General features: G+C 45.6%; 1 protein-coding gene across 3 annotated transcripts in view; it reads right to left on the bottom strand.

Moving 5' to 3' along the window:
- The window catches only part of LOC115168114 (chemokine-like protein TAFA-1), a 35,593-nt gene extending 23,052 nt beyond the window's left edge, over positions 1–12,541 (bottom strand). Inside the window, exons 1-3 of one of the 3 annotated variants that reach the window (XM_029723040.1) lie at positions 12,096–12,541; positions 11,240–11,296; positions 9,821–9,971 (exon numbers count right to left, since the gene is read on the bottom strand). In XM_029723040.1, coding sequence (XP_029578900.1) covers positions 9,821–9,971; positions 11,240–11,248 — 160 coding nt within the window. In that variant the 5' untranslated portion in view covers positions 11,249–11,296; positions 12,096–12,541. The remainder of the gene's footprint in view (positions 1–9,820; positions 9,972–11,239; positions 11,297–12,095) is intronic. The other 2 variants (XM_029723041.1, XM_029723042.1) reach the window with 2 other exon arrangements.
- Positions 12,542–17,116: the final 4,575 nt, after the last annotated feature.

The raw sequence follows: 17,116 nt of genomic DNA, 5'->3' as shown, positions 1-17,116 counted from the left end.
CACACACACACACACACACACACACGGTAATCAGTACCATGGACAGCCACATGATATTTAGCTTACATTGATTGGAATAAATTGTTTTTGGAATCTTTTAGTTGTCACTGTCTTAGAGGGATTTGATGATGTTGAAATGTTGATGTTAAAATAGTGCTGGAATAGTGGAGGCAGAAAATGTCTGAAACATTAACTTGATTGACCATGCTGTAGGTCATGTAACTGCTTATTACATGCAATATGCTTTGTGAACTTCACCGGACAGATGTTGCTTTCCGGTTTTGTGATGAAACAAATGTGTGGTTGGATTTATTCTGCCACTGTGTCTTCTTATTGTCTTGGACTTAGGCCTATATACACTATATATACAAAAGTATGTGGACACCCCTTCAAATGAGTGGATCAGCTATTTCAGTCACACCCGTTGCTGACAGGTGTATAAAATCGAGCACACAGCCATGCAATCTTCATAGAAAAACATTGTCAGTAGACTGGCCTTTCTGAAGAGCTCAGTGACTTTCAACGTGGCACCGTCATAGGTTGCCACCTTTCCAACAAGTCAGTTCGTCAAATTTCTGCCCTGCTAGAGCTGCCCCGGTCAACTGTAAGTGCTGTTATTGTGAAGTGGAAACGTCTAGGAGCAACAACGGCTCAGCCGCGAAGTGCCGAAGCATGTAGCATGTAGGTTGCAATACTCACTACCGAGTTCCAAACTGCCAATGAAAGAAACGTCAGCACAAGAACTGTTCGTCGGGAGCATCATGAAATGGGGTTCCATGGCTAAGCAGCCGCACACAAGCCTAAGATCACCATGCGCAATGCCAAGCGTCGGCTGGAGTGGTGTAAAGCTCGCAGCCATTGGACTCTGGAGGAGTGGAAATGTGTTCTCTGGAGTGATGAATCACGCTTCACCATCTGGCAGTCCAACGGACGAATCTGGATTGGGGCTACCTGCCCCAATGCATAGTGCCAACTGTAAAGATTGATGGAGGAGGAATAATCTGTCTGGGGCTGTCATGACTTCCGCCGAAGTTGGTGCCTCTCCTTGTTCGGGCGACATTCGGCGGTCGACGTCACTGGCTTTCTAGCTGCCACCGATCTACGTTTCTTTTTCCATTTGTTTTGTCTTGATTGTACACACCTGGTTCCCATTAAGTTATAATTTATTCCCTATTTAACCCTCTGGTTCCCACATGGTTTTGTGTGTGTTTGTTCTTTGTTTAGTGACTTCTGTGAGCTGGTGTGTTTCCCTGCATGGAAATTATTGTTGTTTCTTTTCGAGTAAAGTACGTCTTTTACTCAGTTCTGTGTCCTGCGCCTGACTTCGTCCTACCGCTGCACACTGACACTTGACAGAAACACGCACCTAATATGGAGTCAGCAGGTGCACTTAGTCCTCCGTTACCAGTGGAGGAGCGCGTCCAGCAGCATGCGACCATGCTCCAAAACCTTGGCACAGCCATGGATCGCGTGCTGCACACCATGGAGCGATGGGAGAGAGGGGGTTTTCCCACACCCCCATCAACTTCACCCCAACCCACACTGCTGTCCACCCCTCCATCACCTGGACACAGTGGGATTCGGCTCTCGCTCCTGAGGGCATATGATGGGACGGCTGCCGGGTGCCAGGGGTTCCTGCTCCAGTTGGAGCTCTACCTGGCGACCGTCCACCCTGCTCCCTCGGGACACGAGAGCGCGTCCGCCCTCATCTCCTGTTTGTCGGGGAAAGCGCTTGAGTGGGCCAACGCCGAATGGGGAGGAATAGACGCAGCGTTGGTCCGCTATGAGGATTTCACCCACGGTTTCCGGGTGGTCTTCGATCATCCACCTGAGGGGAGAGCGGCGGGGGAACACTTGTTCCATCTCAGACACGGGATGAGGAGCGCACAGGACTTCGCACTGGACTTCAGGACCCTGGCTGCCAGCGCGGGATGGAATGAGAGGGCTCTGATCGACCATTACCGGTGTAGTCTACGTGAGGACGTTCGTCGGGAGCTGGCATGCAGGGACACCACCCTTACCCTCGACCAGCTGGTGGATTTATCCATCCGGCTGGATAACCTGTTGGCCACCCGCGGATGTCCGGATCGGGGTCCGTCCATTCCATCCCCCAGCACCTCCGATCCTACACCTATGGAGCTCGGAGGTGCTGCTCTAAGGGTGACCGGCGGGGGGGCGTTTCCTGCACCACCTGTGGCCGCAGAGGGCACACTGCTGGTCGGTGCTGGGGAGGTTCCCCAGGGAGTCGAGGCAGCAGGCAGGGCACTGGTGGATCATCCCAGGTGAGTAGGCACCCGACTCACCCAGAGCTCCCTGTTATGCACATGTGTGTATGTATAGAATTTCCTGAATTTTCCCCGCATTCCCAGCATAAGGCGCTAGTAGATTCAGGCGCAGCTGGGAACTTTATTGACCGTTCATTTGCACTTAGATTAGGGATCCCTATTGTTCCTGTTGATGTGCCCTTCCCTGTACATGCCTTAGATAGTCATCCTTTACGGTCGGCCTGATTAGGGAGGTCACAGCTCCACTATGTATGATAACGCAGGAGGGTCATGAGGAGAGAATTAGTCTCTTCCTGATCGATTCTCCTGCGTTTCCTGTGATGTTGGGGCTTCCCTGGTTGGCCTATCATGACCCCACTATTTCGTGGCAACAGAGGGCTCTCAAGGGATGGTCACGTCAGTGCTCAGGGAGGTGTGTAGGTGTTTCCATAGGTGCAACTATAGTGGAGAGTCCAAACCAGTTCTCCACCATGCACATCCCCCCTGAATATGCCGATTTGGCTCTCGCCTTCTGTAAAAAGAAGGCAACTCAACTACCACCCCATCGACAGGGGGATTGTACGATAAATCTCCTGGTAGACGCAGCACTTCCCAGGAGTCACGTGTATCCTCTGTCACAGCAGGATACGGCGACTACGGAAACATATGTCTAAGAATCTCTGGGACAGGGATACATTCGGCCTTCCACTTCACCTGCCTCCTCGAGTTTCTTTTTTGTGAAGAAGAAGGATGGAGGTTTACGCCCGTGCATTGACTATCAAGGTATAAATCAGATCATGGTGAAGTACAGTTACCCGCTGCCTCTCATAGCTAGTGTGACAGAGTCATTGCACGGGGCGTGCTTCCTCACAAAATTGGATCTCAGGAGCGCTTACAACCTGGTACGTATCCGGGTGGGGGATGAGTGGAAGACGGCATTTAGTACCACCTCTGGGCACTATGAGTACCTCATCTTGCCGTACGGGTTGATAAATGCTCCATCGGTCTTCCAATCCTTTGTAGACGAGATTTTCAGGGACCTGCATGGGCAGGGTGTAGTGGTGTATATAGATGACATTCTAATATAGTCCGCTACACGCACCGAGCATGTGTCCCAGGTGCGCAAGGTGCTTGGTCGACTGCTGGAGCATGACCTGTACGTCAAGGCTGAGAAATGTCTGCTCTTCCAACAGTCCGTCTCCTTCCTAGGGTACCGCCTGTCCGCGTCAGGGATGGAGATGGAAAATGACCGCATTTCAGCCGTGCGGAATTGGCCGACTCCAACCATGGTAAAGGAGGTGCAGTGGTTCTTAGGTTTGCCAACTACTACCGGAGGTTTATCCGGGGCTTTGGTCAGGTAGCGGCTCCCATTACCTCCTTGCTGAAGGGGGGACCGGTGCAACTACGCCACCAAAGCTCCACCCCTGTGCTTTCTTTTCGAAGAAGCTCAGCCCGGCGGAGTGAAACTATGATGTGGGGGACCGGGAGCTGTTGGCTGTTGTCAAGGCTCTGAAGGCATGGCGGCATTGGCTTGAGGGGGCTAAACACCTTTTCCTCATTTGGACTGACCACCGCAATCTGGAGTACATCCGGACGGCGAGGAGACTGAACCCTCGCCAGGCAAGGTGGGCCATGTTTTTCACCCATTTTGTTTTAACTCTATCCTACAGACCAGGTTCCCAGAACGCTAAGGCAGACGCACTGTCCCGGATGTATGACACAGAGGAGCGGTCCACGGATCCCACTCCCATACTTCCGGCTTCTTGCCTGGTGGCACAGGTGGTATGGGAGGTTGACGCGGACATCAAGTGGGCGTTATGTACGGAGCCCACTCCCACCCAGTGTCCAGTTGGGCGTCTGTATGTTCCGTCTGATGTCCGCGATCGATTGATCTGTTGGGCCCACACGTCACCCTCCTCTGGTCATCCTGGCATCGGTCGGACAGTGCGCTCTCTTAGTGGGAAGTACTGGTGGTCCACTTTAGCTAAGGACGTGAGGGTTTATGTTTCCTCCTGCTCGGTGTGCGCCCAGTGCAAGGCATGTAGACACCTGCCCAGAGGGAAATTACAACCCCTACCTGTTCCACAACGGCCATGGTCACACCTATCGGTGGATTTCGTGACGGATCTTCCTCCGTCACAAGGAGGCCCTGTTTACACACGTCTTCCGGCACTACGGGGTGCCTAAGGATATAGTGTCTGATCGGGGCCCCCAGTTCACATCGAGGAACTGGAGGGCTTCAATGGAACGTCTGGGGGTCTCGGTCAGCCTGACCTCAGGGTTTCACCCCGAGAGTAATGGGCAGGTGGAGAGAGTTAACCAGGATATGGGTAGGTTTCTGCAGTCCTATTGCCAGGACCGGCCAGGGAGTGGGCGGCTTTCATCCCCTGGGCAGAGATGGCCCAAAACTCCCTCCGCCACTCCTCCACTAACCTGTCTCCATTTCAGTGTGTACTAGGTTATCAGCCGGTCCTGGCACCGTGGCATCAGAGCCAGATCGAGGCACATGCGGTGGATGAATGGTTTCGGCACTCGGAGGAGACATGGGACGCTGCCCATGTGCGCCTGCAATGGGCCATCAGGCAACAGAAGGCGAGCGCCGACCACCACCGCAGTGAGGCCCCGGTGTATGCACCGGGGGACCAGGTTTGGCTCTCGTCCCGAAACCTGCCCCTTCGCCTGCTCTGCCGGAAGCTGGGTCCGCAGTTTGTGGGGTCGTTTAATGCCCTGAGGAGACTGAATGAGGTATGTTATAGGTTACAACTCCTCCCTGATTACCGTTTTAACCCCTCGTTCCATGTGTCTCTCCTCAGGCCGGTGGTGGCTGGTCCACTCCAGCAGTCTGTGGTCTGGGAGGTTCCTCAGCCCCGGCGTATACTATGTGAGCCATCATGGACTCAAGGCGTCGGGCGAGGGGCCTTCAGTACCTCGTGGAGTGGGAGGGGTACGGTCCGGAGGAGAGATGCTGGGTGCCGGTGGAGGACATCCTGGACCCTTCCTTACTGCAGGAATTTCACCGTCTCCACCCAGATCGTCCTGCGCCTTGTCCTCCGGGTTGTCCCTGAGGCCGGTGTCGGCGCGCTGCTGGAGCCGCGTGTCAAGGGGGGGGGGGGGTACTGTCACGACTTCCGCCGAAGTTGGTGCCTCTCCTTGTTCGGGCGACGTTCGGCGGTCGACGTCACTGGCTTTCTAGCTGCCACCGATCTACGTTTCTTTTTCCATTTGTTTTGTCTTGATTGTACACACCTGGTTCCCATTAAGTTATAATTTATTCCCTATTTAACCCTCTGGTTCCCACATGGTTTTGTGCGTGTTTGTTCTTTGTTTAGTGTTCAAGACTTCTGTGAGCTGGTGTGTTTCCCTGCATGGAAATTATTGTTGTTTCTTTTCGAGTAAAGTACGTATTTTACTCAGTTCTGTGTCCTGCGCCTGACTCCGTCCTAACCGCTGCACACTGACACTTGACAGGGGCTGTTTTTCATGGTTCGGGCTAGGCCCCTTAGTTCAGTGGTGGAAAAAGATCCCAACTTGAGTAAAAGTAAAGATACCATTATAGAAAATGACTCAAGTAAAAGTGATAGTAACCCAGTAAAATACTACTTGAGTAAAAGTATTTGGTTTAAAATGTACTCAAGTATCAAAAGTAAACATTTATTTCAAATTCCTTATATAAAGCAAAGCAGATGGCACCATTTTCTTGTTTTTTACTTATTTACAGATAGCTTGGGGCATGCTCCAACACTCAGACATAATTTACAACTGAAGATTGTGTTTAGTGAGTCCGCCAGATCAGAGGCAGTAGGAATATTCTCTTGATAAATGTGTGAATGAGATGTTCCTGTCCTGCTAAGGATAAAAAATGTAACGAGGACTTTTGGCTGTCTGAGATAATGTATGGAGTAAAAAGTATATCATTTTCTTTAGGAATGGAGTGAAGTAAAAGTAAAAAACATTGCAATTATCACAACACAGGTTGTACTATGGCTTTTCTACCCAGCCTGGCTTCCCCAATGATTTTATCCATGCACCACTATTGACAATCTGTTCCTCTTTGTGCGCTGTTGTTCACGCTCCTTGCACCGGATAAATACGGCACCTTGTGATTCATGTGACCCTTAGCTCAGCAAGCCACACTGTCCGTCTGCACCAAAGGTAAAACAGCCTACAGCACGTCTGAGATTGGAGCTCCGGCTGATGCTACATCCTATAAGTACAGCTGCAGGGTGGAGAGGAGTACACTACCTCCTCCTGATTCACTGGACATACATAATCATTCAATTCAGGAATCCTACTTCCAACTAGAGTTAGAGTGCGCTGGGCCTGGGCCTGGGACAGGAAAGACTTCAGGCTCTATTCAATATGTAAAGCTTAAGTGTTACAGATTCCGCAATAGAAATGTACAGGTCATTTCCCATTCTGCCGACATGTGCAGTGTTTACCGTGAATTCAGCCTCCACTGAAGCAGGAACATTACCTTTAAAATTCAATCACACTGTAAAGCTGAATGTCCATGATGTGGATTGAATAGAGCCCTTAATGCTACCGGGAGGACTGTCAAGTACTACCCAATGAACTGTTGTTGGGTGACCTGTATCCTCGCAAAGCAGAAGTAATCACCAGTGTGATCATCTCAAGTACAGGGAGACTTGGGATGCTTAGTGCTGTTTTTGAAACACATTTCAAAATTGGCTCAAGGCAATTATACATATAGACCTACCTATGTTCAAGGCTTTCAAAGTGAATGTCTATTGTTTGGGATTAGGTGTTGTTTATGTTTATATTGGACATCATGTGAGTTGTATTTATCCGTGATCAGCATGTAAAGAGTCACAAACTTCCATTGCACGATGCCTACCATTTATTATGATTAGAGGCCCTGTTTACCCCTACAGCCCAACACTTTCCTTTGGCAAGGAAACAACTGATCTACAGCCACTTGTGATCTCAATTACCTGTGGTAACACCAGTCACTTTGAACTTATGGCATGTCACTGGCTTCAATGATTGGCCCAACGGTCTACAGCCAATGGCCTTCCTGCCACCAATTCATGACCCGTCAACCCCAATACTGCTACCAATCCAACAGCCACACAACACATAACACAGAACAAATGCCCCGATGTCACAGTCAATCCAGACATCCCATTCTGTTCTCATAACACCGGCATCCCATTTATTCTGGAATGAGGATAAGGAAATCTATGGTATTCAGGATTGACAAGGCTTTTACACTTTCCCCTGATCCAGAAAAATAAGGATTGTATGCTTTGTACAATATCAACTAACCAGGATTCACGTTTGGTTGAATTTGTAATCTCTCTTAAATGCTTGTCTGAAATGTGTGTTTGTAGAGGGTATTGTGCCAACATCCCAAGTAATTCATTCTTCAGTGGGAGAATGTAATTATGGTCTGTACCATCACAAAGCTCATAGAATAGCAATAAGCACTGACATCTCAGAGGAGATTTCATAAGGTCATTATTTGGTAGCTAGGGCTCTCAAGCTCAGCAAACATAGTCTCCTTCATTATTGTTTAGAGCTTTTTGGGGGGGAGACATGCAACTAAAACACTCAGTATTACAGTTCTATCCCAGTCCCACCTCATCTGTCTATCTGTTTATCTGTGTACAAGGCCATCTCTTAAATGGCTTTTTGTGAAGTTTTAAATGGCTCTCGGTGTAGTTTTTACTCTCAAGGACTAGAGCTACTAATATGACATCCATGTTGTGTTATTCCTCCATCATTGCTTTATGATTCAAGCGGCTAGACTAATTAGCTGCTTTCAGTGCCGGCACAATCAATCTTTTCAGGAAAGCTTATGAGCAGGGACATCTAAACAACAAAGACTCACGAGAGAGCAGTAACTCTAATCAGGCTTACAGCTTTCTCCAAATAAATCTCACTAAAGTGGATATTTGACATGAGAAAGAACAGAACCCAATGAGCATGTAGCCTACAGCATGTTGTGCTTTTTTACATTGACCCAATACATTTTTTAAATGGACACTGAACATTTACTTTAAGTATAAAAAAACAATGCTGTAGGAGGGTGTATAAAACAATTGAAATGGGGCACAGTTTCTTCGGAACCAGTCTTGATTGCTGCTTCAGTAGGCATGGAATTTTATATTGTAGTACGAATAATTTTCCTGACATTGACAGAATGTTGAAGACTAGCAGCAGCTAACACGCTTTAGCACTACGATGACATTACACATTTAACAGCCACTGAGGAGCTGCATGCTCAATTACATTTATGTCATTTAGCAGACACTCTTATCCAGAGCAATTAGGGTTAAGTGCCTTGCTCAAGGTACATCAAAATATGTTTCACTTAGTCAGCTTGAGGATTCAAACCAGCAACCTTTCAGTTACTGCCCCAATGCTCTTTAACACTAGGCTACCTGCCACCCCAGTTAAAAGCACAGGCACAGTTCTCTGTGGAAAGCCTTGACAAGATTCACTATACAGCGTGGGAATGCTTCTCTCTTTATGTGCATGCTAGCTAGCTAGTGGGTGTTTAGTCCTAGCTTATTAGAAATGAATGCCTTCGTCAAATTAAGGCCCCACAGACACCACACGCACCATAACCTTTTCTAAAGCGGTAAGAAAAATATCACAATCTTTCTCCATGACTATTTACAAAGAAGATACAAACACACACCATTCTACATATACTGAATAAAAATATAAAAGCAACATGTGAAGTGCTGGTCCCATGTTTCATGAGCTGAAATAAAAGATCCCAGAAATGTTCTATATGCACAAGAAACATATTTATCTCAAATTTGGTTCACAAATTTCAATTGAATGATTTCTGTAAATCAGTAAAATCTTTGAAATTGTTACATGTTGCGTTTCTATTTTTGTTCAGAGGAGAATATAGTTATATTGCCCAAGCCCTCCTCCCTATCCCCTTTTCTTCCAGTTAAAGCTGAGATCTGTGATAGGTGAAACAGCGCCACTGGCAGCCCCATGCGCATTTGTTTTTGATTATGTTTTGAGGAAATAAGCATCCAGCAGTGTGGTCAAAAACATTGCGGTACATACTCTGCTGTTCTATCGCGCGTGCTATGATGTCCTATGATGTCCTAGGATGCCCTATGATGTCCTATGACACCCTATGATGCCCTATGATGCCCTATGATGTCCTATGATGCCCTATGATGTCCTATGATGTCCTATAATGCCCAATGATTCCCTATGATGTCCTATGATGCCCTATGATGTCCTATGATGTCCTATGATGCCCTATGATGCCCTATGATGCCCAATGATTCCCTATGATGTCATATGATGCCCTATGATGTCATATGATGCCCTATGATGTCTTATGATGCCCTATGATGTCCGAGGTAAAATACAATTATTTTTTTTGAAGTAACGTCTTTGTTGTTGTATTATCTTAGCAAACACACGTGGAGTACCACAAATATCCATACAAAGGCTATATGAAGACAATAAACCTCATGAAAGGTCAAACTTACATTCACACAGCTGAAAGGTGGAACAAAGCAGAAGTGGAAGAGGGTGTTGTCGTTGAGAAGCCAACTCACCAATCATGTGAATGGAGGTCCTTCCAGGCCGTGTCACATGGTGCTGCTGTAGCTGTATGGTCTCATAAAAGGTGGCCTGGCACAGCTGGATGGACCTCCCACTGACCCAGAGGACCAGGCACAGCAGCCAGGACATGACAGGACACATCTGCTATAGAAGGGGGAGAGCACAGTCAATGTCATAGGTCATCATGTCACACACACAGGAACACACACACACGCAAGCACAAATGCATTTATGACCACATGAAAGCACACACACACACAGAAATAGATGTCCTGGTACACTGACCCAGCTGAACTTCCACATAATCGCCATAACAAGCAGTGTATCATTAAGCGTGATTATCAACTGCTCATTTGTAATCTTTTTATTCCTGCCCTATCTCGTCCCTGAGCCACAGCGCAGCAGCAATTGTGGAATGGCCCCTGGATACGTTTTCCATGCAGCTGAGTTTTCCTCTGACAGGCTGTCTCTCTCTCTCTGTCTCTCTCTCTGTCTCTCTCTCTGTCTCTCTCTCTGTCTCTCTCTCTGTCTCTCTCTCTGTCTCTCTCTCTGTCTCTCTCTCTGTCTCTCTCTCTGTCTCTCTCTCTCTCTCTGTCTCTCTCTCTCTGTCTCTCTCTCTCTGTCTCTCTCTGTCTCTCTCTCTCTGTCCTCTCTCTCTCTGTCTCTCTCTCTCTCTGTCTCTCTCTCTCTCTCTCTCTCTCTCTCTCTCTCTCTCTCTCTCTCTCTCTCTCTCTCTCTCTCTCTCTCTCTCTCTCTCTCTCTCTCTCTCTCTCTCTCTCTCTCTCTCTCTCTCTCTCTCTCTCTCTCTCTCTCTCTCTCTCTCTCTCTCTCTCTCTCTCTCTCTCTCTCTCTCTCTCTCTCTCTCTCTCTCTCTCTCTCTCTCTCTCTCTCTCTCTCTCTCTCTCTCTCTCTCTCCCTCTCTCCCTCTCTCCCTCTCCCTCTCCCTCTCCCTCTCCCTCTCCCTCTCCCTCTCCCTCTCCTTGCCTGCCTTTAAACCAAAAATTGAAATTGAAAAAGACAACATTTCTCTCCTGGCTCGCAGGCAGTTAGCTGCCAACTCTTTTCTATGGATGGCTTTTGGATATCACAAGGCTATGACAGTGACAGAACTGTAATGGGAATCCAAAAACATGTAATGTCTCTCACAAAGCTGCTTATATAAGGGGGCTGTAAGACACATGCAGATCCCAGGTTAAGGTTAGGGTTGGTTTGAGAATGATTCAATATTTGAAACAATTGCCTCTGTCAAAAGATCTTGACATCAACAAACGTTGTAGAGGTGATTATCCAATTTTAGTCACGCTTGTGAAAGAGAAATAGCTTTTGGACCGGTGCCTTTGTCAGGTAATAAGATTTTTTATTAGATTCCATTTCAGTGCCATTTTTTTCTCAGTTATAAACAAAATAATTACCTCTGTCATAAGATCCTCACATCAACAAACTAGAAGGGTTGTTTGCAAGCAGTGTTTCTGTTCAACAAATTACAAAATAATACAATTTCAAGGAGCATGTCAAAGGCAAAATAGCTGTTAAGATTTTGTTTTAGATTAGGTTTCAAATGATTTTGCACAGCCTTTTCTCTGAATGCAGCCTACCGTGTCTGCGTGAAATTTTAGCAGTTTTTTCTTCTACCTAAAAGGATTGGGTTTCAAGAATGGTACTTCCATGAGGAAATTTCATCCAGCAGCTCATCTTAGATATTACAGTCTCCGTGATCTAGAGAACCTTACCTTTGTAAAAAGGTGGCGTAGTCAGCAAACCATATTACATTTCTATGAGTTATTTTTAATGCTCTATTAATTTGTTCAGGTACTCATGTGTGTTCATGGAAGCACTGTAAATAACATAAAAGGTTGAGAAAATGTCAGTACATTTGATCGTTCATGCATTACGTATTTGAACAGGCTCTATGTAACCTGCACTTATTTGCCATTGACATTTGGTATAAATGATCCTTGGAAAAAGAGAGGAAAATTAAATCCACAACATAAAATAAACAGTAGATATTGAGTAAGCAAAGCAATGATACAACAAGTAAAGTGTGTGATAAAAACAGAGCACCGAACCTCTAAGGAATTTGCTTAATGCAGTAAATATGTGCAAACACACTTTAATCTTTGTGAACATGTTAAACAAGTGATGCTGATTTTATAAAACTGTCTCCATTTATTAATTTCAATTCACTTAGGTACATTTGTATTTTTACTTCCCTCCGTACAGTAAACATCTCCCTCTCTCTCTCTCTTCTTTAAACAGTAAGTCTCTTACCTAAGTATTCTAACACGTTGTTTTAAATCCATCCATCTTGAGGCTGATGTGGAATCCCCATCCAACTCCGTCCTTGATTTAGGTTGAGACTCCCAAACTCCTTTGACTCGTCACTCTACTCTTCCTTCCTTTTCTTCACTTTGTCTGAGGACAACCAACAGCGTTGAGCACAGTGACTGAAAGCTGACAGCTGAGCCAGTCAGAAACAACAGATTTAGAGCCTTGCCATTTCCACCTTTGAAATATCACTGGCTTCCCTTGAGGAGACCCTGGCACTGACACAGAATAGATTTGGCTTTTCGCGTTTACAGGCACATAAGGAGCAACCCTTAATTTACTGCTGTAGAATCTCCCCTCTCACGTTCTCGCTTTCTCTCTCTCTCTCTCTCTCTCGCTTTCTCCATCTGCATCCTCCTCCCATTGAAAGGCAGCCTCTGAGCACACGCTCTTGCTCTGTCCCCTTCAGCGAGCACTAAGTAATGAGTGTTCCTCTACAGCCCGGCTGAGTGTAAAGACTGTATCACATTTCTTAAAGCAAGACTGCCCCACTATCAAACTGGAACTGCATGCTACTGTAGGGTACTGTATGAACAAACTATGATAATCAGCCTCTCACAGTTGCAAATCAGCACAGGTGGTCTCACATAGGAAAACCCACTTGAGAACCTACAGACACTCAGATTTCCCCAGTAATCTTTAATGGATTTTTGTCAGCATTTCATTTCTCCCCTCACTATAGATATACATAACACCATGTGGTTCATGGTAATCTGACATGCAATTGCATGCAGTCTAACTACTTTTACTGTACATTTGATATACTTGAGCCTGTTGATTACATGGAAACTGCAGATAATACATATTCATCACCAAATAGACACCTATTAGAAATAAGAAGTTTGAAGAGGAGAGTTGAAACCAGCCTTCTGCTGAAGGGTAATTTACTAGAAGGTTGTTCATAGACTGGACTGCTGAGGGGGATATTCAAATACCGAAGTCGAGTTCATCAGTCATGTGATGGAGGTTTAATGGCTACCTTAGGAAATAAGGGAGAGGTAAGTGTCATTACAGGGAGTAAGTCAGCCCTGATCAGTATGTGTGGGAGACGGTAAGGCTGAGAGAAGCTGTCCTCCCTCCTCCATACCCATGGCATGACTTGAAGCCAGCTCCACTCCTCCACTCTATTGTGCTAAGGCTTTATCGCTGGTATACAGAACACGCCTGCGGCCCTGAACTCACACTGCTCTTACAGCGGTGAGAAAACTTCCATATTTATTGGAGTTGCTTGATTGGAAAGGTGAGGTTAATTCCCATGGAGGGGAATGAGTGAATAAAAACTTGGAGCAAGAAGAGAGTGTGACACACTCCTCTCAGGTGTTATGGCACAACCGCTTTGAATGAATGTCTCTGCTGCGAGGCTATGGAATAATCAACACTGACGGGGATGGGGGAGACATGATGTGGAGGAGAGGATAACAGTGAAAACAGACTGAGAGACAACTTAAATCTCTTAGAACAGAATCAGAGTTAGACATTCATTCCCATCGTCAGCCATCTGCAGCATGAAGTATCAGCCTTTAACATTGATTTAATTAGATGTTTCTTTGACAGCGTTAGGAGCGAACGATATGCTTCAAAGCTCCGTTGGAAGCAGTGCAACAATGCAAGGATCTCATTGAAAACCAATAAGTCCTGGCATCAACAAAGCACACGTCAAGTCTATGCAGCGCTGAATGCTCAGTGGCCAGGGTAGAAGATTTGGTCTCTGTTAGTTTTCTTTATTACGACCATATTTATGATATAGCTAGGTTGCTGGTCCAATCACAGGATTAAGTTTCACCTATAGTTCCAGCCTGCTTGTTATTGCGTTGCACGCACCCATCAATTAGTCGTCTTGCTATACCCTATTATGTTGACCATGTTTATTGTTATGAATTAATTGTTGATTTTTGAAAACAATAAACATTGAATTGAGATTTTAGAAAAGTTCTGATTCAATGTGATAAATATGCTAGAGTACCTTTCTTATTCATTGTGAAACCTGCTGTGGTACCATCTGTTTCTCTGACCTACAGACCACTACTTTCTGTCTTAACAGGCTTTGTGTACAGCCGCTGGATGAGTGTTTCTGACAGCTATCATCCTTAGAAAACAGAAACCAATTACAGTAGGTATGTTGTTGAAGAAAAGGAACACTCTCCTTCAGACAGGAAGGTTGTTATTGTTGAGGATGTGAGTCTCTCGGCCCTGTAAATGACCCCTCACATGTCTGTGCTGTCGCAGATGTTGCAGCACTCAGCAGTCCACTGACACAGTCTCTCTCATTATAGGAAGTCCAGGGATGGGAACACATGTCGTTGCTATCCGCAAGACCAAACAGGAGAATACATGTTTTAACAAATACAGGGCAATTTCGGTCTGATACGCAGCGCTGAATGCATCATAAATACTGTACTATTTATAATATACTGTAGGATGTATCTCAAAACCTTTCTGTAAGATGGTGGTGGTAATGTACATATGTCTGAAGTGAACAGTGCATGTGATGCAATTGTGAGCTGCAGTATCCTAAACTAGTTCATATTTTTCTCCCCTCAGCAACAGTAATGTTTACCGCTGTCGTGATTGACCAAATTCTGAAAGGTTTTGATGTCCCAAAAACCACACATGACATTTGGAAATGATATTGCTGACAGTGACATTTACTCCTGAAGGCTCATTGTTTTAAGACAGGGACTTCATGGAGCATGTAAAAATTCGTAATTATCTAGTAAAGAGCATTAGCTGTCACACACCAAAACATTTCTATAGGAGGTGCTGACTAATGGAGAGTTAACTGTATAAAAAGAAAGAAAGTTGAAAACTATATATGCTCCCAAGAATGTAATGGGTAAACATAACAAATGTTTCGGAACGCAGTGCCTTCTTCAGGGAAAAGTGCAAATTAAATATTTTTTTAAATTCCTAGTTACTGTATTTTATATATTGTTGGTCATTCAGAACAATACAACATGTCAAACCTACTCCAAAGATTTCATAATTCATATTAAATGTATTTCTACTACACGTGTAGCACAGTGAGGGGCATAGGCATAGGAGCGGTTGAACAGCTCCTGTTTCAGCACCATGGCCAGTTCTGCCTTCTACAGCACCATCAAGAGGACCAAGTTCAGCACCATGGACAGCTCTACTCACTACGACACCATCGAGAGGCCCTAGTTCAGCACCATAGACAGCTCTACTCACTACGACACCATCAAGAGGCCCTAGTTCAGCACCATGGACAGCTCTACTCACTACGACACCATCAAGAGGCCCTAGTTCAGCACCATGGACAGCTCTACTCACTACGACACCATCAAGAGGCCCTAGTTCAGCACCATGGACAGCTCTACTCACTACGACACCATCAAGAGGCCCTAGTTCAGCACCATGGACAGCTCTACTCACTACGACGCCATCAAGAGGCCCTAGTTCAGCACCACAGACAGCTCTGTTCATAGGCATCACAATGAAGAAACCACATTTGAGCAGCCTGGAGAGCTACAGCCCTAATCACTACAGAACCATGCTGGCCAAGGACAACCAGACCCTTGTCACTTGACACACAAGACACCTGTATAGCGTTACTTATCAACACACCTGCAAAGCAGTCTCTAATCAACTCGGTGGCATGAAAGAGTGGCCTGAGGACATAGCCACAGCGTGCCAGCAGACCCCCATTGTGTTTTTAGGTCTCTCTCTCTGCAGGTTGCTCAGAAGGATAGCCTCTTTTAACCCTTCCATTGAAGCCAAAACACTGCCTAAATAAGGGAAGTCAAGCAGTTAGCATCTTCAGCCATCACTCGCCTGAGGGCTCTGTGAACTTTTTGGGTTTGATAGTCTTGTTTGTGTGATTTACTCATTGTCACCTGTGTGTGTGTGTTTTGTCTTTGTAACAGGAATGGGCATTCATTTATCTCTCTTTCCTGGTAGTGAGATGGAGACTGAGACAGATACAGAGACTGATGTGGAGACGACAGAGACAGACGGACACAGAGACTGACACAGAGACAGAGACTGACATGTTTGCAGCCGTGAACGTGCCAGCCACCCCACCAGGCTCTGTTGTTCATAATCGAATGATCATTTCTTCAACTGACATTAATAAAGAGTATAATTTAAAACCCATTTTAGTGACGTGCTGTGGAAACACTCAAGACTATTTAAAGAGGAAGAAATGCCTTTGCCTTATGGTCCAAATGCCTTTTCTCACGAGGCATATCAATCACCAGTGTCAATAAACCACACCGGAGAGACAGCATGAGACGATGAGCGATTCCTTTCAACTTCCAACTATTAGCATTTTCATTGAGTGCTTCTGTTTTAAGCACAGCAATTGTGGCCTGTTTCTTTAAAGGTCAATGGTAAACAGTTAGGGGCTGATCCATCTGCATGAGCCACCTTGCGGCTTCAGCCAAGTAATAAATAAGATTATCTTCAAAGGGAGACCTAATCTGAAAGTCTGAAAGCCGGGGCCTTGAATCTTATATAGTGGTGGATTAATATGTTGGGTAGGATTCCATCAAACCACTATTAGAATAACTGATGTCTCGATTTGAGGAAGCTTGGTGTTTTTCAATTTATTGACTTCTCAAGTTGAATGGAAATTGAGTGTCTCCACGTTTTACACCTGATGATCTTAACATTTAATAGATTATTTTTAAGGATGTTTTCCATTTCATATTTGTTATGGATGAGAATGAGAAACAGATGGAATCTTTCCCCCAGCAAACACTATTCATTAACTTACTAGGCACAAACTTCACTATTGTCGAAGTGAGATCAATTGGAAACAAATCAGCGACACAGCAGGTTAAGATGTTTACATAATGTACTCTCTGGTATTTGGTTTCTAGTAGGCCCCTAGTCTAAAAAAGACTGAGCAATATGCAAAGCCTCTCTGTGTAAGCCGTCTTTTTGAGATCATTGTGGGACAATTACCCCCATTTTGTCACTTTTATGGTTTTTCTGCTAAGTAG

This window comes from Salmo trutta, chromosome 30 (genome assembly GCF_901001165.1).
Source record: "Salmo trutta chromosome 30, fSalTru1.1, whole genome shotgun sequence".
Taxonomy (NCBI): Eukaryota; Metazoa; Chordata; class Actinopteri; order Salmoniformes; family Salmonidae; genus Salmo; species Salmo trutta.
The sequence above is the reverse complement of the archived record's forward strand: the minus strand, read 5'-3'. Positions and strand labels throughout refer to the sequence as shown.